General features: G+C 33.1%; 2 protein-coding genes across 3 annotated transcripts in view; one reads left to right on the forward strand and one right to left on the reverse strand.

Moving 5' to 3' along the window:
* LOC136986270 (hemicentin-1-like) overlaps positions 1 to 14,977 on the reverse strand; it is a 62,581-nt gene extending 47,604 nt beyond the window's left edge. Inside the window, 2 exon segments of the mRNA XM_067283763.1 lie at positions 8,002 to 8,231; positions 14,610 to 14,977. Of these exon segments, the coding sequence (XP_067139864.1) occupies positions 8,002 to 8,231; positions 14,610 to 14,883 (504 nt within the window). The 5' untranslated portion in view covers positions 14,884 to 14,977.
* On the forward strand, positions 9,168 to 24,959 carry LOC136986327 (cytochrome P450 3A7-like). 2 transcript variants are annotated; one of them, XM_067283825.1, is made up of 14 exons: positions 9,168 to 9,298; positions 17,425 to 17,521; positions 18,622 to 18,674; positions 18,772 to 18,868; positions 19,660 to 19,791; positions 19,865 to 20,102; positions 20,200 to 20,342; positions 20,448 to 20,568; positions 21,170 to 21,248; positions 21,779 to 21,887; positions 22,015 to 22,103; positions 23,871 to 24,011; positions 24,516 to 24,672; positions 24,750 to 24,959. In XM_067283825.1, exons 4-14 carry the CDS (start codon positions 18,794 to 18,796, stop codon positions 24,822 to 24,824), a joined length of 1,359 nt encoding a protein of 452 aa, XP_067139926.1. In that variant the 5' UTR covers positions 9,168 to 9,298; positions 17,425 to 17,521; positions 18,622 to 18,674; positions 18,772 to 18,793; the 3' UTR covers positions 24,825 to 24,959. The 2 variants fall into 2 exon arrangements, with proteins under 2 accessions (XP_067139926.1, XP_067139925.1); XM_067283824.1 differs by lacking the exon at positions 9,168 to 9,298 and adding an exon at positions 15,430 to 15,510.
* Positions 24,960 to 24,978: the final 19 nt, after the last annotated feature.

A 24,978-nucleotide genomic window follows, 5' to 3' on the forward strand; every position in this document is an offset into this window, starting at 1 on the left:
ATTAGTTGGTATTATAAACTTAAAATTAATATAGAGTATAAGCAGGGGCGAACCCTGACAAAAATTTTTGGGCATGCTGAAAGTTATAATAAGAATAATAGGCCTATCTCTAGCACCAAACAATAGAAACGTTATTTGGTGTGAATAAAAAGGTATGGACTATTATAAAGCCCATTATACCTACACACGAAAGATATGAAATACAGTCGAGTCCGACTAAGTCGTCACCCGGATAACTCGACACCATCGGACAAGTAGTCAGTTTTCTGTGGTCCCGGCCGACTTACATAGGCAATGTTAAAAAACTCCGGTTTACTCGACACCATTTAACTCGTCACCACTGGATAAGTCGACATACTTTTGCTGTCCCACACTCTGATAAGTCGTCACCCCTCCTGAAAAAATGATTTCACTCCGCACGTGTGGTGCGAACTCAATTTTTTTTCAGGAGGGGAGTCGATTTATTTATTAATATGTAATTAATATATTTAATAATATAATAATATTAATATATTATTAATGTATATATACATATTAATAAAAATGCCTTAACATTTTATGTATTTTTATGTATGAAATAATAACAGATAAACAAAAAGAAAATATACAATATACATCAACGTCACACCAGAATCCAATCTTGCATTTTCTCACGCTAGAGGCATTAAGAATCCTTAGATGTTACTTGCCAACAATTGACAATTGCGAAGATGATGTTTTCACGGCGTTCGTGATCGTTGAAAAAGAAAATCGAGACAGTTAAGTGCTCAAAACAAACAACACTAAACGATTTTTTCAGTTTTTCATCTACAGAGTAATTGTAAATGGAGGACACAAGGTATTGTAAGCCTATACTACTGTATAACGCACTACTGTATTTTATTAATTGTAGTTTTGTGGTTTTTTTGCCAACTTCGCTTTAGTCGTCACATCGGATAACTCGACACATTTCCACTTCCCCTTGGGGTGTCGACTTATGCGGAGTCGACTGTGTATTATAATGAAAAAGTATTAAAAATTTATGATAATAATTCAAATTTTGTGGACCCTTAACACAGGGGGCACAGGGCTTTAGCCCTATTAGTCCCTATGTAGATCCGCCCTGTACACAATACATGTATGCTGACTGGGTACCACAAGCTTTCGATACAATCTGCCCGTGTTAAATGCTTCGAATGACATCATGCGCGCGCATTTATTTGCTGCGGAAAACCTCCACACCAGCAAACGATCGAGTTCCCGCAAGCATCGCACTGACTAGCCGCTAGCTACCAATGTAAAAGCAAACACAAATGATAAAAGAGTTTACACGTTAGAATAAATTATTATTGACATAATTTTTCTCATATAAAAAATATATTGACAGTCAAAACTTTGCGGCTCATGCTAAGCAAGCCCAGAGAATTCACCCGAGTAGAAGCTCGTCTAACACCCCTGAAAAGTTGTTGGTTATCCGGAATGGCCTTTTGGCTAAGATCAAAGTGCAGGGTTTGAGTATTTTGTGTACCTGTAAGCGGTCTGATTCACAGGCTCTAGGGCCTGGGAATCTTCCACGCCCTGCCTTTGATCGAGGCCTCTTGACTGTGTGCTTTCGCCTAGCTTAGCCTTCGGGTTAAGCCGTTATGGCTACGTTTTTGGGACCTGCCGCTACCATTCTGGCATCTCGTACCAGAGGGTCGTTCGCTGATGACAGCGAACGATAGGGTCGTAGGGTGTTTCACAGTAGTAGCAGGCATGGATGGATGCAAGACTGGGTTAACTTGTTAGCCCGGTTGAGGGTCACTAAACTTTGATCATTAGTTTGTTAAAGTTTGACTTATTTGTTTACAGCAATGCGACACGTGGACAGATTGCCCATGTGCCATAAACAAATAAACCACATGATGGACTTTCTGTGGGAAACTGGCCTCTATTTAGGTCTTACAAATGTGAAGAAATCTCAGAAAACTCCACTGGGTGGTCGCAAACCCATAACTACAAGGGTTCAGTGGTTTTATCTACTCGCCACTGGTGGGTTGGTAGGCCTATGCTACAGACTTTTTGGGCACATTATGTGACAATTCCGTGATTTTATGCAATATAATGTGTTCGTTAACGTTTTTATAGGTTTTCCAATGATCTTAACACATTATAGTCATGCACTGTATCGTTGTATGCTCCATAAACAAATTGGAGACATACAACAGCATTTACTGATACAATATAGGTCTATAGTAGGCTACGGTATAGCATATTGCAATATTTATATCATACGAGATCTAAATGTTAAACACATTGCTGTAGCCTACATTTCTTCAATTCGGTAAGATATTAAAGAAGAAGTTTAATGTCTTATGGAATTTTGCGAAAATGAAAACAAAAATCCAGTGTCTCACACCACTCTGATCCTGATGATGCCGGATTAAAGATCTATAAATAGCCTATATAAAATGTATTTTTTTATTTTTGACTCTTTCCTCTCTATAGGCATAAAGAGATCCTTTATGGTATTTCCATCATGGTTTTGGTCAGCCAAGTGGCAAGGAGGGGCCAACATATCTCGGACAAATCCATGAAAAAGTCCTGCAAAAAGTAGTGACCATACTTCTGGCATACACGTCTTTATATTATATAAATATTAAGTATTTTGGAAAAAGGGCATTCTTCCTCGTTTAGTTAAACAGAAATGCGGTCAATATTCGGCGGTTTTATGCACTCCGCCACTGATGGCCTATTAAATGTGAACGAGATTTAAACAAAACAGATTTTCAACAAATCCCTAAAGGCCGTTTCACACTTTGTGAGAATAGAAAAGAGAAAACAACACTTGTTCATTACTAGTGAATACTCTCTTTTAGAGAAAAAAGTTCATAGAAGAGCAGAATTATTTTGTATGAATCCTAATTTATCATTTGTACATTTTAAGTTAAACATATCCGAATAGATATTATCTTTACATGGGCCTATATAGCATAAACAGTAAAACCTGCGTAAACCGGAATAGCACGGTAGCGAATATTTTTTCCGTTTTGAATAGGGTTTTTTTAAAACAAAATCGCTCCGTTTCGAAGAATTTTCCCCGTTTAGGCAGATTTCCGCGTTTTATTCAGGTTTTATTGTATGTATATTTATATACAGTATATAGCCTAATTCGGGATCGTCTTTCTTAATTTCTTTCGTAAGGTTAAAACAGTTTTCGTTCTCTATTTTCGAATTAATTAACCGCACATACTCTAATTTTCTAAGAATTTTACGACTCAGGTTTCACTTTCGCCACGCTTTCAAAACTTAATTTTATAAACTGCAAGTACCAAAAGCGCATTCTCTCGTTCTTTCCCTGTAAACGTTCATACTTCACGAGAATAATAAAAAAGAGAAGAGGACATTCTCTTCTCTTTTCTATTATTATGTGGTTGATCTGTTCTTATTCATTAAATAAGAACAGACCAACCGCTTCTCGAAAAATTAGGGAAAGTAGGGTAATGCGTGCTCCTAAGAGAAAACTAAAACAACACACTCAAATTTATACAAACATCAAAACTTTATTAGTAAAATATAAGTTTGAAGTGTTTTTCACAATTTGGTTTTATTTACTTTACATGCAAGTTATTTTTAAAATTTTTATTAACTAATTTCCAATGCTATCCATCGAGCGCCACTACCCTTAGTCGCCATACTGGATTCCGATGTTTTTTTGTTGGCCTGACAGCACATTATAAATTAAACAAAAAGCAGGAATGGGGAGTTAAATATATGTAGTTTATACACATAATAATTATAACTAGCAATTTAAAATAAAGATGTACTTATCCTCAGTTGAAATACTGTCGTTTTACTTTCTTTTTTTTCTTTCAGTTTTTGGCTCTGTCCATCCTGTAAGTACTAAGATTTTCTATACCCATTTATGGGATCCACTAGATCCACAATGGGGCCCGACATATCCGGGATAGACTTCCCACGATAAAGCCTGTGGTTCTGCACTAGTGGACCTCCCCTTTCATAGTGTCTACGATTGTATATGTTTTAAAATAAAATTTTTACGGGTATTATACAAAATTAAAATCAGTAAAAATATTTTATTTTATTATTAAAATTACTCTTTTTTTAAGGCGTGGCGTGACATTATCGAGTCAGATTCGCGACTTTGTGACGTAAAATGCGTCATAAAAGCATGACGTAAGCGTTGTTTTAAAGGGGGGAAGTGTTCTCAGCACATTTTATCATCAAACAAACTAATTTTTAAAATTTAGCCGTCGATTTTCAATAAGACACGTAACAGGGAAAAGGTCTACAGACAGTCCCTTATAACCCTAAAAAATAAATAAAAATAATACGTTCTGTACTCTGTAAATAAAAATAATACGATTGCTTGAAACACAGGAGGGGGGTCTCTCGTGTTTCAAAGTAAAAAAAAAACAATATATAGAAATAAGCCATAATGATTAATTATTATCAGTTCTTTATTTTAGGTAAATGCTTAAATATTTTTAATCAATAATTATTATACAATACTTTATTAAAAACAAAACAAAAAATAGTAAAGATGTGTATTGATTGCGTCACACAGTTATTGATCGTTACAGTGTTCTTTTGAAATTTCTGTGAATGGAATTGAATTCTTTGATTGCTCGAATATTTAAAAAAAAAAAAAACCCGAAAGTTTTGATGAAAATTTAGAAGACGTAACGACTATTTGTTACGATGAAATTTAAGAAACGTGTCATAACAAATATTTCAAAGTCAAAAATAAAATATACGATTACCCAATCAAGATTGGAATTTCAAATCAAAAGAAAAAATAAAAGATGGACGCAATCATCGTAAGAAGAAATGGACTGTAACGAGGACGAAATCAAATATGTAATGTTACTAAATACGTGGTTGTTTGTACAGATCTTGGGGCCATCTCCCTTGTGTTAACGATGAAAACTCTTAGAAGTTTCCATTATTATTATTATTATTATTATTATTATTATTATTATTTAAAATAATGTTTAAATCTTAATATTTTTTATCAGTTTTACACAGTGATTAAGCTCTAGCGGGCCTTAGACAAAATTTAAAATTGGGGCCCCCATTTAAATACGTTGCTTCTAAAAGAAATCTGGTTTTACAGGCTATCACCTCCTCTAGACTCGCTCCTGGATCTTATTTTCGAGACGAAAAAAGACAACTTATAAAAGTTTTAAATTGCGATATGGAGATAATTCGAAAGTTATGTTATTTATTGTATACAAATGTCACTTTTTGTGTGCTTTTCACTTCGTTTTCCTGTTACGTAAGCGTGGAATACTTTCTACTTTACACTTCTACGGGATTTATACTGCAGGAAAGTTGACTTTTAAAAAGTAGGGATCGGATTGATAGGATAAGGCAACGTAGTACATAGGGATCTGACTCCGGGGAGGACTTTCTATAGGTAACTGGGACCTATTTAGGTGTTATACACGTGGAGAAAACAAGGAAAACACGCGGCCTATCTGTTGGCGTGGTTCGAACCCGCGACCAACGAACCAAATAAATTTGTAAATTCTTGATTATTAATTTAATAGCAGTAAATTTTAATTTAATATGCATATATATATATATAAGCTATTAATCACAAATGCAGAATGCAACTACTGTTCTAAACTAATTTTTAACAGTTTTTAAAACGAGCTTAAGAAACTGACTTGATAAACTGACTTTTGGCCACCCAAAAGTTAGTTTTGGTTGTTGTTTTATATATAATTAATTAACAATAAAGCAATTGTTTATTTTATTATTAAGACATTTTTCTATTGGAAATTTTTGAATTTTAGTTACTCTACTGAAAACAATTCTAAAAAAATTTAGATTTAGAATTAAACTACTAAACTGCCAGTTTGTCGCGGGTTCTTACCTCCAGGACTGTCGAAAAGTCAGAGATGTTTTCCTCGGAAATAGAGGAAATTTAGGGGCGAGTAGTGGTTTCTATTCCTATAAAAATAACATTAATTTTATACAAGCTGTCATCAAGAGCTTTTCATAGAATCCATAGCGAGAGGTTTGCGCCTCAACTAACGTATGCCCACATGAAGACTTCTAAGTTTTCTTCACGTGTCTAACGCCTAAATTTCTCATAGAAAGTTCCTTCTGGAGGTATCCTTCTTAATAGATCTGTATTGCGTTACCTTGTTACACCGGTTTGTTTTGTGACGGGGGTCATTTTTTCATTAACATTCAACGAACTACAGAAAAACGTATCTCATGTGACTAGTTTATAGAACCTAATATTATCGGGTCATACGCACTTTTTCTAAACACGATCAAGTTATCTGTGATGAAACATCAATGTTTATATATTCAACAGTTTATGTCAAACTCGACACACGAGACATCACGATAACACTATTTTTGGAATTATTAGAGCAAATAAAACTTCATTATAATGTATCAATATAATGAGTAATTCATAACCAATAAATCAGACTAAAGGTTCTACTGTACGTGGCCTCCTCTTCCTATTCTTAAGCATGCATTTCGATGAACAACGCTCTCGACAGAGGAACGTAACTGTCTCACATGTAACAAAATTTTAAACAGCTAAATTAGGTACATTGCCCTTATAAACAAGGCTTTTCAAGTATCACCGTAACTAAAAGACACAAGAGGTCAAGTTTAATAATCGTGGTGGTTACGCTATTGGAAGTAAGTGATCGACTAATCACTCTTTCATTCGCGAAGTGTTGACTGCACGTTGATGCCGATATGAGGAGGTGCTCCATCTTGCATAAAGATTGTGGTATCTAAATCAATTTCGTTGTTAAAGCGCGGGGATGACAAAGTTTAGAAGAATGTCTCCAATGCTAATGGCATTGACAAAACACATCACGGGTTCCAGATGTAGTGTTTTATTCTAAAAGCTGTAGTCCGATAATTAAGGATGCCACCACACACCATTCAAATAAAAAGGACTTCATCGGTCAATTTTCCAGAGCCATGAACCGTCGATTACTATCAGAGTTATGAATTACATGGCAAATGATTTCTGCTAAGCCTAATCACAGGGAAGCAATTCGTGATTAAGATACCATGCAATATTTGCCACAAAATTTTACGCACTGTAGGACACGTGCACTACAGTTACCTTGAGAATTCATCATTTGCTGCTCCACTAAAGTGGTTTCAACTTTCTCCAAATTGCAGCGACATCATCACCAAATTCTCCCCTATTGCGAAATTTTGGAACTAAACTTTTTATTTGTGAAATCGAAATCCCATGGTGAGGAAAGGGTGCGAACCAAATTTGGTTGCAATTAGTCCAATAGTTCTTTCTACACAGAGCTCTAAACACCATCTATTTAATTAATATGTTAAACCATCTGTTTAATTATAATCTTTATAAAGTATCAATACTTACCTATATATAAGTAGGTACAGTACCTAACTACTTTTATACTGTATAGGGCTCAATGGGCGGATGGTCAAAGCAGTTAAGCTCTGTGCTGTGCCTGCGCCACACCAGCAATCTAGGGTCCCCGACGTGGCAACAAATTTAAATTTTTACTAAAATAATGAGTTTATGAAAAATTTGTTTGGGGCCCTCAGTTGGTAAAGTACCAAGTAATTGGCCTTTTTGCCCATAAGATAACGCGCCACTGAACCCCGGGAATCTCTTATGGGCGTTCTGATCCAAAATACGTCAAGCAAGCCCAGTTGTGGGCCTGCTTGAAGTCATGATGAACATCGAAAAAAATTCCATATATATGTTTTCTATTGATCCTTCCAACCTGTGGAGACTAAGAGGACCTAAACATATATATAGGAGACTTCCTAGGATAATATAATATAGTTGAACCTCCAATAACGGCCAACTCCCAACAGCCGCTATTCTTTCAGAATTTTTTTAAACAAAAATGCTTTACAAAATAAAAAAAAATGGCCTTTGGAGGTTATATTCTCGTCTGTGGCCGTTGTTTACAATATTTGACAGAATATATAAACATATCACCCCAGGCACAGCAAATATTCAAAAAAAAATTTAAAAATAAACAGACTTGCCTGGCTTTCTTTCTTTTGCATTAATTTCAAAACATCTTCTAACAGGTTGTAATCTTTAGATCTTGCATCAGTAAACACGTAGATGTAGGAATTTGGAAGAGACACTTCTAAAGCTAACTTGACGGCACCAACACTCATTTCTGGACAGTCTCCACCTCCCTGAACATAAAGATCTTTCAATTGTTGATGAAATACATCAGGATCTGTTGTTACTGTAACAGGTCCAATATCTATTAACGAAAAAAAGTTTAGATTATTGGATTAAATTTTAAATATATTTTTTCAAACCAAAACAATTAAAGATAATCAATGTATGTATGCATGTGTGTGTGTGTGTGTGTTGGCGTCTATTTTGCTTAATATCTCAGGATGAGGTGAATCTTAAGGAACGAAATTTGGCATGGTGGCTTGTATATTAGGGGCATTGATGCTATTAAATTTTGGTGGAAAAGAGGTTGAGGAGATAGAGAGGTAGTCATATATTTCGAGAGGGGTAGGACGTAATGAAGATTTTATTTGTTATTAACATTTACACTCTTTTATAAAACTCACCCCTACCTTCAAAATTAAGCTTTTTTCCATTTTATAGTAATTAAAAATAATCTGAAAATTTTTATAACAAAATCTGATAACACACAATTGGCGTCACACAATTTTATTTTTGCTTAATAATATAAAAGTTATTTTTAATAAAAACTCATAACAGTCAGAAAAGTTACGCAACTCTCTTGCTAGATTTTTCTTTCTCTAGTTGATATTCTCAGTATAGTCTGTCCTTAAGAGTTCTGATTCTATAATGGCTCCTTCATTTAACTATTATTCAAGTAGTCTGCTCTTGAATCTGAGTGAGTCGAAGTTTTTTGATATTCTATTCTTTAGCTGTTGCTCATTTTCCTGCACAAAATTTCCTATTTTCTGTATCTATTATACACCATTTAGGATTCTGTGTTCTCACTTTCCCCTTTACCCATTTAGCTGAGATTGAACCTTAAAAATGTCCATACTTGCTGACCAGAACAATAAAAATGTCCATACTTGCTGACCAGAACAATAAAAATTTGCAATTGTCCTGATCCGGAAAGTAATGATGGCAGATATACTTCGTCCAGAGAATTTCTCAGAAGATATCATTCCATGAGATGTTAGTGACCTATTGTAAGACAGTATAACTTCAGGCATTGACACAGTTAGTCCAGATTTCTTCATTAGTTTGGGAGTTTGGGATATATGCTCAACTAGTCCATTTGATTTAAGAAAATGAAGGCTATTACGCCTCCATATCACAGCTGCTTTTAACGTAATACTGAACGGTTGAAAAATAAAAGGTAGACAGTTATTTCTTATTTAGCTACTTTTTTTTAATGCTTTGCCCTGTGAGCTCTAAAAGGGCCTCTTTTAGCAAGCCCATTATGGGTTCGGCCAGACCCACAATGGGGAGATCGGGTGGTGAAGGACGGGCCCGACATATCCGGAGGACCACCCCCCCGATAAATTCCTGGAAATAATTCGAACCGTTCGGATTTGAACCCGGTCCTCCAGAAAGGTAGGCTGCCATCTTGACCGCTCGGCCATCCGGCCATGTTACTTGCAGCTACTGTCACTGGATACCAAACAACTAGGATCTCCCAGGAGGTTTGGTTTATTACGTTACGGCAATGCGGCGCATGGGCAATCTTCCGAGGGGGAATGCCTCCTGGGAGATCTTTTATGGAAAACTGGCTCCTACTTAGGTGCTACAAACGTGAAGAAACACGGAAAACTTCAGTTATCCATCCCGTTGGCAAGACGCAAACCCACGAGCAACTACCAGTGTTCAGTGGTTTTATCCACTCGGCTATTGGTGGTCCCTCCCAGCTCCCTCCCAGGAGAACTTTCAATGGAAAGCTGGCTCCTAAATAGGGACCAGTTTTCCATTGATTTTAGATATTACACACGTGAGGAAAATCTGGAAAACTTCACGTGGCCAGCCCGTTTATGATCCCGCGACCAACTGCCAGCATTCAGCGGTTACCATTCTGATGAACCTAAATTAGAGAATAAAATTTGACAAAAATACAAGAAATATATTAGAATTCTCTTAATATACAGAAATATGATAAAATTAATGCTTTATATGTGAGGCTCGGCAAATATCCTACTGATCCCCTGGCATTACAAGTGAAAAAGCAGAAAAACATGTGACCAGTTCGTTGGTCTGGTGCGAACCAAGACAAGCTATCAGTGTTCAGTGGTTTTCTCCATTCGACTACTGGTGGGCCGATAAGAAATAACCAAGGCCTAGAAAAACAATGTCATGAGTAGGATGTTTAAGATCGGAAATCGTTCGAGATGACACGGGTTCGAGTCCGGACCGAGTCGAAATTTTTATGATGAGTTAACCTGGATACGTGGGGTTCCCCACCGACTGTCCTCCTTTATTATGAGCATGGCCGAGCCCACGATAGGCATGAAAGAGATCTCGCGCACGCAGAGCGGAGGAATTAAAATTAAATAAAAAAATTATTATGTAATTTTAACCTAATGAATAGAACTCGTTGTTTTGGCCTATATATTAGGTTATTTATATTTTCTGTATTATTTGTTTATTTACTACATAATCAGATAAATTGTATTCAACGTCAAACTAAAGCTTATGCATGACATAAACTTAAATACCAATAATAAATTTAAGGTCACAAATATTTATTCAGGGCTGTAGAGTTGAGTTTTATTATTTACTTTCAAGAAAGAGAAAGAATTAATCGCAGAAGTTGCTGTTTTAAAATATTTATACAAATACTCCCCGTTACGAAAATTTCATTTGTAATTTCAAAATACATGTAACAACCGCATCAGATGCATCAGGCCTCCTTTTTCAGCATGCTGCTTTCCTACTATGAGCCTCGCTAAACCCACGATGAGCATTATTAGAAGAAACGATCCTATTATAATATGCACACAAGATGGAAAGAGTTAAAACAGACAAAAATAATGTATGCATGTAGAAACATATTTACTTATACGCGAACTAAGTAGCGATCTAAAACACTATTTACATTAGTAGCTCTAAGGCCATCAATTGCTGAACGCCCTCTCAATCTATAACTGTTTCTGGATAAAACCATTGAACGCTCGTAACTGATAGTGGATTCGCCCGACCAACGGGCTAGCCACGTGGAATTTGCCGGATTTTCTTCACATATCTAACATCTAAAAAGGAACCGTCCCATAGTTGAGCGATTGAAGTAGAAGCCACCGCTCTGGAAGACCCGGGATTGAATCCGGACGGGTCGAAAAACCTCAAGAATTTTTCAGGATATGTCAGGCCCCAACCTCCAGCACCCGGCCGCCCGATTATGGGCTTGCCCGAACTCTTAATGAGCTTACAAAAAAGACCTTCTTATTGCTATTAGGGAGGAGAGAATTAAAAAAAAAAAAAAAACCCGAATAGGCTATCGTTTTCCATAGAAAATCCTCCCAGGAGGATCTTGACCAGTATTTCTCAAAGTGGGCGATAACGCCCCCTTGTGGGCGGTGAGTAAATCTAGGGGGGCGCTGGAGGCAGGGTACTGAATGGTGATCAAAGGTAAAAGTTCCCTTTCCTCTGTCAAACGGATAAGAGGAAACATTGCATTTAATGGTTTCCAGATGTCGAGAACAATGTACGGTAAGGGCACAAAGTGTGAGATTCATAGAAAAGTTTTCCCAAGAAATATTTCCAATCCTTTCTCACAAAGGGGGCGTTGGATCGAAAAAGTTTGAGAATCACTGATCTTGACAAATCATTATAGTGTTTTGACATATCCCATCAAACCTAAATCTACAACTGTTTCCTAAATACACGTAATCGTTATTATTAAGAAAATAACGTTTAAAAAAAAAATAATAAAATATATTAAAAAAATACTGACAAAAATCAACAGCAATATTTAAACTAGTAGATAACGTACGTTTAAGTAGTTTTATAATCTGAAACATTTGGTCTGGCTACGTATTAAGTTTCAATAACCTTGATTATTTCACGAAATGTTTTGAATACGTTATCGTGTTATGATTGTGGTGGGATGTCAAAATGTGATACTCGGTTTATTATTATTATTACTACTATTAATTAAAAATACTCATTTTTCACCAATATTTTTCACCAATATAACTAAAGGCGCTTTGACGTAAAACACTATTCGCTTGTGCCAGTAAATATAGGTGGCGTATGAGTCGACCAAAATGGCTGCCACAAAGGGTATAACGTGCTTGACAACGTACGAGAGTTATTTGTGTGTTGTCTTTTTAATAACTTTTCTCTCTGTAGTTAAAACGTTTTATTCGCATTTGTATCCGACATTAATCCTAGTTGATTTCGTAGTTGTTTAAGTCACGATGATTATTACATTTTGTGACATTTTAGAATATGTGGCTGATCGAAAAAGATGTCTTACAAAAGAAGAGGAAATACTAAAACTGATAACTTCACATCTATCCAGCTCTTTCTCAGCAAACAATTCACTTCAGTTTCACCACAGCTAATTTTGCTGAGCTTAAAATTCTTTAAACAAATGTTTTCACTCTATCTAATATAGGCCATCGTCAGGTTTAATATTATAAATGTTCCAAAATGGAACGTACCGTTTTCGAATATTTTACATATTTAAAATTCAAAAAATAATTTAACTTTAAAATAAATGGAAAGAAATGTGTATATTAAATAAATAAATAGACAAATAAAACATAGAAAACAAAGCTAAGTAGAAAGAAATGATTTAAGGGTTTTTAAGTGTCATTCTTTTTTCTATTATATATTTCCACGCTGTTGGAAGCGCATTAGCATCCGTAGCATTTAGGCAACGGTTTTTCATTTTACTTTTATAAATTTCCACTTTTTCCATCTCCAACGCAATGGATGGAGAGTGCACCGTTTAAATGACTTTAGCCTCTTCCCATTTTACAATCGCTCCTTCAGTCTGTGCCATAATTGCTAATAGTGTTGTGTCCTTTGTCAAAATTGTATGTATGTTCTCGCAGACGTACCGCCAGGTTTCTTCTAGTCACACCCACATAATCTTTTTCGATTCCTAACTGTTGATTTTCAAATGGAATTTTATATACCCCAGCTTTACCTTCCTTTTTTACGCTGTCTTTATCGTTCCGTAGCAAGCTACAGATATTAGGTGCTCTTTTATAGATCATTCTCGATTTTTATAAAAAAAAGAGCATTTGATACAACGTTGACAAACGACACAACAACACAATATTATCAATTATAGCACAGACTGAAGGAACGATTGTAAAATGGGAAGAGGCTAAAGTCATTTAAACGGTGCACTCTCCATCCATTGCGTTGGAGATGGAAAAGGTGGAAATTTATAAAAGTAAAATGAAAAACCGTTGCCTAAATGCTATGGATGCTAATGCGCTTCCAACAGCGTGGAAATATATAATAGAAAAAAGAATGGCACTTAAAAACCCTTAAATCATTTCTTTCTACTTAGCTTTGTTTTCTATGTTTTATTTGTTTATTTATTTATTTAATATACACACTTCTTTCAATTTATTTTAAAGTTAAATTATTTTTTGAATTTTAAATATGTAAAATATTCGAAAACGGTACGTTCCATTTTGGAACATTTATAATATTAAACCTGACGATGGCCTATATTAGATAGGGTGAACACTTTCTATTCTAACAAACTACTTTATACCCATAGCAGCCGCCATTACGTAGTTCGCGCTAATACCGCTAGGTGTCAGATCTATCGTTGGCACAAGCAAATTGTGTGCATGTATATAGGCTGAGAGGCCTTAAGAGGAACAGCATAAATTATAAAGGTCATTTCATTGTCTCTTAAGGTTTCTGGACCCGCAAATCCATCAATTACATAAAACATCAATGTGCCTTCCAGTGGCCGAGTCCACTTAAACTGGTCGTGGGTTTGCGCCTCGCCAACACGCTGGCCACGTGGAGCTTTCCGGGATTTCTTCACGTTAGTAACAACCTAAATAGAGGCAGTTTCCCATAAAGACCTCCCGGGAGGCATCCTTCTTGGTAGCATCAATGCCAGTGTGTCGCGTTGCCGTATACCAAAAAACAAAGGCCCCAATTTTATAGCAAACGAAAATATAAAAATAATCAAAAATACAAAAAAATTTGCTTGAAAACACGTATAAACAATGCCAAATTTTTACGTTTAAAAAAGAGGACAAGTCCGGATAAAAGAGGACATATGGTAACTATTATCCTATACAATGCTGAACTAATAGACAAATTCATACTTCTCGCAAAATAATCATACAAATTGAATAATAGTAGTACAGTAAAACCTGCATAAACCGGAATGGCACGAATGGTAGCGAATATTTTTCCGGTTTGGTAGGTTTCCGCTTTGAACAAGTTCTATTTTTTTTTTTTTTTTTTTTTTTTTAAATAGAAAATCGCTCTGTTCCGAAGAATTTTCTCCGTTTAGGCAGGTTCCGTTTTGGACAGGTTTTGCTATCGATAGCAAATTCAAATCACAAATTCAAATATTTAATTCGATTACACGGTTATTATAATGAGACAAAGAAACGTTGGTAGGGCCTATAGCTGTTTGAAAATAAAAATAAAAAAAACCGTTAAAACTTGATAAACCACTCACCTGGATCGTGAAAAGGCACCAGAACATAATTATAAATAGGTTTCTCTCTTCTTTCTAGTAAGGTATTCAAAATTCTAGCAGCACCCCTGATGACTTGAACCAAATCATCATACATAGAACCAGTTATATCGAAGACAAATGCTAACGTAGATGCTCCTTCTGGTATTTCATCGAGTTCATCATCATACAGGCCATAATAACCTTTCTTAATGGCACAGTATCCCGTAGAAAACGTTGCAATTAAAATTAAGATAATTATATTGAAAGCGTGCATGATTTTTCTAGTAGATCATCTCGTCTCCGTGTGAATCTGCTCGACTTATCTTCAACGGTTTGCTCCCTTCCCAGACCCAACTACTGTATTCTGTACGTCAACACAAGTAATTCGATACTTAGTGTCAAGTTTAGGTCAGATTCACTTATCATCATCATTAATCCAATTTTAATGACATTTTATGGATTCAGAATTGTATTTTTTTTTCTATATTTTATCTGTTTATTTGAATCTTTATTCATTTAAATTATTATAATTCAAATTATAAAATTAAATTTGAACAGGGATGCTCTTGACCTCGTGATCTTTATGAATTAAAAAAAATCATGTCAAAGGTCTTTTTTTTTGTAACATTCTAAGAATTGTACCTAAAATTATAATTTGAAGGACAACTATTTAAATATACTTAATTAATTTATATTATATTTAAAAACTTTAAAAAATCTATTTTTTGTCCTTGTTATTATCAGTGAGATTAAAAGAGGGGAGATATATATATATATATATATATATATATATATATAAACTATAACAGATACGGCAAAACTATTTTCAGCAATCGCAAGTTGTTGTTAACATGGAGGTTACTATAGCCATTATTTCAATATTAATCGTTCTATGGATTGTGTAAGTAAGAGTGTAAATTTAAGATTTGTTTTAAATATTAGTTCGTCTTTTGTTCTATATTAACAAATTAACTATATTTAATCGGAAACTCTTTCTCCGTTGTATACAACGTTATACATTTCGACAAACTCCTCCCCTTTACGTGTACAATAATTTATCGACCCTCTCCAACGATGAAGAAACGTGTTTAAAAAGGTTCTGCAAATATTTTCTGATAGTTTATTCAGATGAATAGACGTGTCCTTCCGAAGAAACACGGCTTCTCGGGCCCTCTATAAGGGCCCGGGCACCGTTTCTACAGTAACGTCTTCCTCATCTCATCAGGGTTGAATAAATGGTAATTAAGTAACTTAACCGCTATATATGTAACTTGTACAACTTTCCACGTATTAATGCAGCCCTGGGTATATACGCTACTGTATGCACCCAGGATTGCATTAACGTATAGGAAGGTATGGGAAAAGACCCCTTAGAAGGCAAGGCCCACGGCCAGGTCTTCATCTTACCGATCATTACTATTTTTCTTCTATATCTGTGTCTATATAATGCCCTGAATAATGCTTTAATTTTTCCCGGGTTCCTAGTGATTCCTATCTTTTAAAATTATCCGAATAAAATCCTTAATAACGGAAAATAAAATCTTTAAGACTAATTTTTATTACTAAAGAAATATTCTACGTATTGCATTTGTTCAAGGTAAAGGCAGATAAAGGGGCCCGAGGTAAAGAGGCCTCTTTATCTGCCTTAAGCTATCGATGGCAGATAAAGGGAAAGAGAGAGAAAGAAATTTTAATTTTTTACTTTCCCTTCTGTTATATATAACAGAAGGAAAGTATAGTAAGCATGACGAAAAGATGAACTAATGACCCCCGAGATTTCGGGGGGACATTAGTTAACATTCGTGGACTCGGAAGACCTTAAAATGTCGAGAAATGCAAAAGAAATTTGGGCGTTTCTATAAGAATAGATGTGAGTGTGTATGTGTATGGGGCACGATTTTGTTCACCCACTTTTATGCTTAATAACTCCTGTGTTTTTTATCGAAATTTTCTGAAATTTTGCAGGGAGGTGTGAAAATTTTGTGTATTAGGGGGATCGCTGCTATTAAATTTTGGTGGTTAAAGGTCGAGGAGGTAGGGAGATAGAGAGGGATGGTGCGTCACATCTCGAGTAGGGCCGGACTTAATGAAGATTTTACTCGTTAATAGCATTTACAGTTTTTTTTTTTTTTTTTTTTTAATAAAATTCACCACCAGTTTCAAAATTAAGCTTTTTCTACCGTTTTGTAATAATTAATAATATAAACAGTTTTTAAAATTAAATATCGTAGCAGATGGCGATACTAAATTTTAAAGTTTTTTTTTTGGCTGGGAAAGTTACGCAACACGTTGCTGGATTTTTTCTATTCGCATTTAAATTTAATCAATTTAAAACTTGAAAAAAGTGAGCGTATTTATAAAATTTACTATAAGTTAGTGAAGACTTATGTTGTTAGAAGTATAAGCTTATCATATTTTTAAGTTATTAAATCTTATCGTACTCAAAAAGCAAACAGAAAAATCTAGACATTGAACCTTATGACTTCATGACTCATATTTAGATTCAATTGGATTAATTAATGGAATAATACATGGGCCATCTGCCAAGGGGTTGTCTCCCGGAAGGATTTTCTATGGCAAAATGGTCTCTATTTATTAACTGTTAGATACGTGAACCAATAGAACAGAGTGGCTGACTTGGAGACTTGTGGGAAAATTTTAATTTATAAATAATAATTCCTAATAAATTTTTTAAGTTACAAATCTGAATCACACTTTGAAAGAAATGTGAAAAAAATACAATTTTTCCACTTCTTTTTATTTCTTAGAATGGCTTTTTGCTAGAAACTAATTTTTTTTTTCCTTTCAAAAACAGATGGAGAAAGAGAAAACTTTCTTATTTTGCAAGATTAAAAATTCCTGGCCCTCCACCGAATTTTTTCAATGGAAATATTCAAGAGCTACATGAGAAGGTTAGCTAATATTAAAGCTTCCATAAATAACTTGTTTTTCGAAGATTATGAAATTTATTTCAATTTCAAATTACATTTGACGTCATTAAACGAAACTTCCGTTTACAGCAATGCAACTTTAAGCTACATAAACACGCTATTGAATTTGTAATTAATTGTAAGGAAAACAAAAATAAATCATAGTAATTGTATAAATATAGACTAATAGTAATTAGAAGCAAAGAGTAATATATAATTCATATTTATTTTACAGTTAAAGAAAAAGTTGCAGCCTGTATTTACTGTACATTTAGTTTCTTTTAATTCCTTAATTTTAATTAACGAATTAAGGAATTATAATTGTTTTTTTAAAAACATATTTCGGTAAAATTTAATATTTAGTACAACAAATAACTAATTTACTAAATGTGGGATTTTGCGTTGCAAAATGACATTGTTATCACCAAATCATGCCCCATTGAAATGCAAAACTGTAACTTGTACATGCATTTTATTACTTAAGCTAAACGATTCTCATTGTTTGAGATTTTTCGTTTTAGTGCCATTTCTGAGTGCAGCAAATACTGGCGCTATATCGAGGTTTGACTTAGCCTTATAGTCTAGAATTGTGGTTTTCAACCAGTGCGCCACAGGGTTTCTGCAAAATATGATGCCACTCAGCACCATAACACTCCCTATGTGTATTACTAAAAGCATGCAAAGTGCAATAGCTCTACATTGATAAAGAATTATGGATGTTACAAGTTGGAATGCCACTATTAGGAAAAGGTTGGCAAAAACTGGTCAAGAGGTAAAGAACCTTTACTAGAGGTAAAGCAACAGTCTATTTCAGAGGCTTTCATAATGCTGTATGTTAAAAGACTGCATTAATGCATATATTTAACATATACAAGCCTATACATTTTTTTGGCATATGCATTATATTTAGATATAATACCATAAGTATGCTGATTGAAGAAAAAACATATTTAACTCCAAATTCATCATAGGATAATTAAACTTACATGATTTTAATCATCATCAGGCAGTACTTGAAACCTTAAAAGGCAGGTTCCTCACCTCTGTTCTGTATAATTCTTTTTGTTTTTCACAATTTGTAGGGTCCTGCTGTTTGCCAGAAAGAATGGACTAAAAAATATGGAAAATTAGTTGGGTGAGTATAGATATTTTATTATTAAAAAAATAAATAAATAAATAGTTTGTGATTTTATAAAGAAAAACATAAAAAAAATTTTAAATTTTATTTTTAGATATTACATTGGATTAAAACCCATGCTATTAATTTCTGATCTTGAACTTATTAAATTGATCGAAATAAAAAATTTTGCAGATTTTGCAGACAGAGGAGTAAGTTAAATAAATCAGTTTTAAAACTATAAACATAAATTTTTTAGGGTTTACTATAGATTACCACCTATAGAATTTCAGGACTTTGATTATATATTTGAACTCAGGGGACCGAGACGAGTTCAACAGTACCCTATTTTTGGACCGGAGACGAAAAAATAAAAAAGTTATCATATTTTTTCACTTACCATACTTTTTTAATGAGCTCATGCAGACGGCATCGTAGTTGCTAGTACTGCCATCTTGCGGTAAAGTCTTCAAACCATGACGTCGGACTACGGTCATCTCCAGTAGGGTTAAACACGCGATACGAGAGCGGAGAGAGCGACGCGACTTCCGATCATCGCGCGATCGCCGTTTCGGTTAATGTTACTTATGGCAGCGAACGTGGTGGCCGTTCCGACTGTTCGTGCTCTCGACTGACCTCCCGGAGGGGAGCCGCCGGCAGGTCGCCATGTGCTAAACATCACTAGTTATTGATTCACGGTAGTTATTGAACAAAGTAAAAAAAAGGGGGGAAACGTCTACTAAAGGCAATTTTAACGGCAAGCGACGCGACTCCCTATCATCGCGCGATCGCCGGAAGAAAGTATGATAACTTTTTTATTTTTCGTCTCCGGTCCAAAAGTAGGGTATCATTGAACTCGTCTCGGTCCCCTCAGTTCAGATATATTCCCGTCCCGAAATTCCGTAGATAGTAATCTATAGTATCCCCTATTTTTATGCAATTAGTATAACAAGAAAAAGATAAAAGAAATATAAATTATATATATATATATATTTACCTTTAGGATTTTGTATCTGGGGAGAAAGTTCTACCTCAGTGTATCAGAATACATTCCATAATAGATACTAAAGGAGAAAGATGGAAAGAGCTAAGAACTATTTTGACACCAACTTTTAGTTCAAGCAAGATGAAACAAGTAAAATCATTACATTTTATCTTTAGATTTCTTTATTAATAGCATATTTATCTGTAATATTAATTATAAATAGATGATGCCATTAATGAGTGAAGCCATTGAAACTTTATTTGATAATATAAAGATAAATGCAGAAAAAAATAAAACATTTGATATTTATAATATGTATGCAAGGCTCACCATGGATGTTATAGGGAGAACAGCTTTCGGGATAAGAACAGACGTCCAAAAAAATCAAAGTGATCTTTTTTTCTTACATTGTAAAGCCATGTTTCAAAATCCTCTAGATTTGTTTAGCATACGCATGAAAAGTAAGCATACTTTTATTGATTTATTCATTATTTTACATACTTTATAATTAAGATATTAAACATCTAAATGATGTTTTATATAAAAATATAATTATAGTATGTTTTCCTGAACTGATGATCTTTGCTGATAGAATTACTGTCATACAAGATATGATAAATAAGATAAGAGAAAAACCATCAGGCAGAGGTCTTCTTTCTATGGTTTCTGAAGTCATTAAAATAAGAAGAAAAGATGCTACAGTAGAAACAATTTTGTTTCTATACTTAAATTTTATTGAAAAAAAAAAAAAAAAAAAAATCGATAAAATTTAATGATTACAATACTAAAAGAAGTTTACTTTTCAGACAAAACGGCAAGATTTGTTACAACTTATGATTGATGCTAATATGTCTGTTCAGGATGTGAAATCTACAAAAAATGATAATTTAATGATTTCTGAAGACTCGGAATCTGAAGCAATTTCAAGTAAGTTTTATAGAAGTCAAAAAATTAATTAATTGAATACAGTAGAGTTCCATACAATGTGCAAATAAAGCAAGCAACAACCCACGAATTTTGTCGATCAGAGGTATACGTTTTTTTTTCCAACTTATAGGCCAAGGTTTAAACTTTCATAAATTGTGTGATAATGCAGGTTTCAATAACTTGATTTTCCATAATGCATAACAAATCCCCACATTGTACAGGACTCTAGTGTATTTATGATATTCATATGATTGAGGCAGCTAATGCCATTGGGAAAAGGTCTGAACCTAGGTTGGATCCTCAAAGTATTCATGAGTAGTCTGGCTCAGATATATCAAGCTTTATCTCTCAAAATTTTCTTTCTTTACTTTTGTGAACCTAGCTGAATTATATTGACTATGATAAAAGATTCTACTATTACTCGTATAAGGATGACTGTTAGATGACTGAGGCAGTTAAGACACTAGTCTACTGCTCTGGAGATTTGGGATCGAATCTAGGTGAGCAAAGAACAGGGCAGAAAAAATCAAAAAAGAAAAAAATTCCCTATAAAGGGTAAAAAAAAGTTAGTAATTATTCTAAAATCTAACAAAATTTTCAGGTTCAACATCCAAGGGATTGAAACGATATATGACTGATGAAGAAATTAAAGCAAATGCAATCATATTTCTTTTAGCAGGGTAAAAATAAAATTAAAATATTTAGATTATCTAGTATAAAAACAAAACATAAAATTTGACTTGTAGACTTGGTGATATAATAAATTGTCTGAGATTGTTACTGCCCTATTATACTTGTATATATTACAAAAATAAAAAAAACCTTGGACTTTTATTTACTATAAACTCTCAAGGTATATCATTTGAAACTCCTCTCCAGTGTCACCAAGTTTACTCTTTGCAAGCAAACTTATTGTTTGATAAACCTCAGGGTTGTTGAGTTCTTGTATGAGAACTGGACTAGAGCAGGCCCCTTTTGCTATTTTGGTTTTGAACAAATAAAATACACAGAATGCATTTATTAATAAAAGAAATAAGTTAGTCTTAAAAATTTTACTTTTTTTGTTAGTAAAAATAGCATTAATTTGTAGTAGGTGGAACCACTATGAGCATATTTGCTCTGGGCATAGGAAAAAATCCACAGCTTCCACTCTCAACAACCCTGATCATCCTGTATATTAATATTCAATAAAAATTGAAGTGCCTTTCAGGTATGAAACAACAAGCAGTGCATTAAGTTTTATCACTTATCTTCTTGCTACTCATCAAGATGTGCAAGAGAAATTAAGGAATGAAATAAATGAAGTCGTTGAAGATGAGGTTAGTTGTAGTAAAGAAAATGTATCAATACCTAAAAGTTTATATATATATCTGGTTTTACATTGCTTCTAAATATATAATTTAAGTAAATCTATTATTTATTTTTAAAAATTTTAATAAATTTCAGACTAAACTGGATTATAATGCTATTTCTAAGATGAAATTTTTAGATCAAGTAATTTCAGAATCACTTAGACTATACAGTCCTTCAGTTACGTAAGTTTATTATAAGAATTAAGGTAATTTTATGAATTTGTTAATAAAATAAACGTTCATTTTTTTTCCTTGAATGTTTTCAATACAACTATAATATGAATATATACCAGTTCCATAACCATAAATATTGGGAGCTAGAGAGGTTAATTTAAAAAATTGTGATTTGTATTTCCCCTTAGCTAGCACTAGACTTTTAGCTACAGTTTGTGTAAAGTAACAGTAACCTAAGTTTACATAATCAAAGCAAATGCATATATCAAATACTAAGCTGAAGGAGCTTAGTCACTTCACAGCTTCCTAGCATCATAAAAAACTTACATAAAAAATGTCAGAATATTAAATTTTATCTGAGTATCGTACACATCAATTTCACAAACCTGCAGGATAAATAGTTTAAACATATTGCTATAAAATCAAATATAAAATGATATACATACATAGTAGAATTCATTGATAATGCTGTAATTTTGTTATTTTCATATAATTATAAAACTTTTTTAATTAATAATAAATTGTTTGATAAATTTAATACAGAATCAAAAGGAAAAAAATATAATTAAAAGCTGAAATATCATTTAAAATATAGAAATTCATTTTATTATATTACCAAATTATTAATTTAATATTACTAGCAGAAAAGTTCTATATTCATATTATTTATTATAATTTTTGTCCTATTAGTCAGGAAGGAATTAATAGGCAAGAATTTAAGTGATTTTATTATAATAATTAATCTGCAATTCTTGCATTTTAGTTAAAATATTTTAAATAAATAAATACTCCATATAGTGAGATTTTAATTTATTTATTTAATCTTTATTATTTACCATAATATTGTCTACTGGTTGTTTGAATAGTTCCAAATAAAGTCAAGACAATTTGCAAATACAAAAATTTTTGTTTTATAAAACAAGTAAATTACTCGATTTAAAATATTTACTTCATAGTCTAACAATTCTGCAACAAATTATTTTACAAAAATTCCATTCTCACAGAAAACATTCTTAGTTTTATTTCTAATCATCACTTTATTCTTCTATCAAATATCACTTCTATTTGCATATATCATTTGTTTATTAAATACTAAATACAGTAATATTTCTTTAACTCAAAGAAAACGAAGCACTTGGTTGTCTCAATGGAATAGTAAAGGAATTTAACATCTCCAAAATAAATTTCTTTAAATTGAATTTTCTCCAAGTCAAAGGTTTTCATTGTCCATGACACTGATTTATATTACTTTCAACTTCCCCGACTCAAATTTTAATATTTTTTCTTGATCTTAATTATTGGATTTCCATGAAATTTTCAGACAGTTGTATTTACTGTCCAACGTCCATTTGCAGACAATATTCCAGTCCAAAATGAGAGGTCCTCTCACTTTATCTCAACAAGATATATCTGCAAAACTGTTTGATTCCATTAGTTACATTGAACATTTTGTGGAAAGGCATTACATGGGCTGTTTAAAACAAAAGACTATCAAAGATTCTTTGTATAATGCAAGAGAGGTAAAAATATAAATCTATTCAGAGAACAATAGAGTAAAAAATGCTGATTCTAACTCAAATCATCTGTAACTCAGTTTTTTCCTGCATCTAGAAGCTTAGAGAAGTTATACTGTATACAATTTTATGAAAATTTAAAGTTATGAGAACTATTAGGCAGTTTTTAAGTTATTGTTGCATTTAATAATAAATTTCAAAATAATTTTAATTTATACATAATAATGTATATTTTTGTATTATAATCAAATAAAAAATTTAGATTCGTTACAAGGACAACAAATAGAGACATAGAATATAAAGATTACATAATTCCAAAAGGCTTAGGAATTCAAGTAGCACTTTGGTCTTTGCATCATAATCCAGAATATTGGCCAGAGCCAGAAAAGTTCATGCCAGAGAGGTAATGATAAAAGATGGTTGTTATTAATCATTTATCAAGAATCTAAAAAATATCTACCAAATGATTAAACACACAAGTTTTTTAGCAAGGAGTAGATTTGAAAATGCTGTGAGCAGGGCTGCCACAAGTAAGGTGTACAAGATATGTGCCATCATTAAGGGGAGCAAAAAGACACCCTTAATTGTCTGATTTGAATTAAGAGATAACAAAAAAATGGAACAAAATATTATGTTGAAAAATCAAAATTGCAAGCATTAACAGTCCAAGTGTTATTGCTTGCAATATATATTTTATGTATTTATAGTGTTGCATGATTAAATCTTGAACATTCTTACTACAGACTTGAGGGATAACATTTGAAACTCCTCATTTGTATTGGCAATCTACTTCTTGAACAAACTATTTTGTTTACTCTGTATATAAAACTATAAAAACAATGATTTATTTTGATTAAAAAATCTGTTGTAATAACATTTTTCCATTTGAATTTTCTGCAAAAATTAGATTTTCTTCAGAAAACAAATCTAAAATTCAACCGATGTCATATCAACCATTTGGTTCTGGACCAAGAAATTGTATTGGAATGAGATTTGCCCAATTAGAAATAAAAATGGCAATTGCCAGAATCATAAAATCATACAAATTAATTACAGAAGAAAAGGTATTGTGTAAAATATGAATATTTTTATTGAACAAATATCTGGCTAATGATAATTTACAATTTATGTTTTGTTTCAGGAGTTAAAAATTGCATATTCATTTGGGACATCTCATCCTAAGCATGGAATTAAAATTAAAGCTGTACCTGTCTAAATCGTTTCAAATAGTATACAAAAAAGTAACATTGCTAACAATTGCTGTAAAGATAATTTTTTAAAAATTATTGATAATATATGTAACAATTGTGTAATTGTTAAAAATATTTAATGAATATCAAATCATTAATTAATAAAGCATTTTTATTTGA

The sequence above is a fragment of the Centruroides vittatus genome, unplaced genomic scaffold (assembly GCF_030686945.1).
Source record: "Centruroides vittatus isolate TY-2023 unplaced genomic scaffold, ASM3068694v2 scaffold_1015, whole genome shotgun sequence".
Lineage (NCBI taxonomy): Eukaryota > Metazoa > Arthropoda > Arachnida > Scorpiones > Buthidae > Centruroides > Centruroides vittatus.

Coding starts and splice junctions, on each gene's coding strand:
- LOC136986327 (XM_067283824.1), top strand. CDS start 15,461: ATGGAGGTTACTATAGCCATTATTTCAATATTAATCGTTCTATGGATT. Junction 18,675..18,771: donor AAATATGGAAAATTAGTTGG/GTGAGTATAGAT, acceptor TTTTATTTTTAG/ATATTACATTGGATTAAAAC. Junction 19,792..19,864: donor GTTCAAGCAAGATGAAACAA/GTAAAATCATTA, acceptor AATTATAAATAG/ATGATGCCATTAATGAGTGA.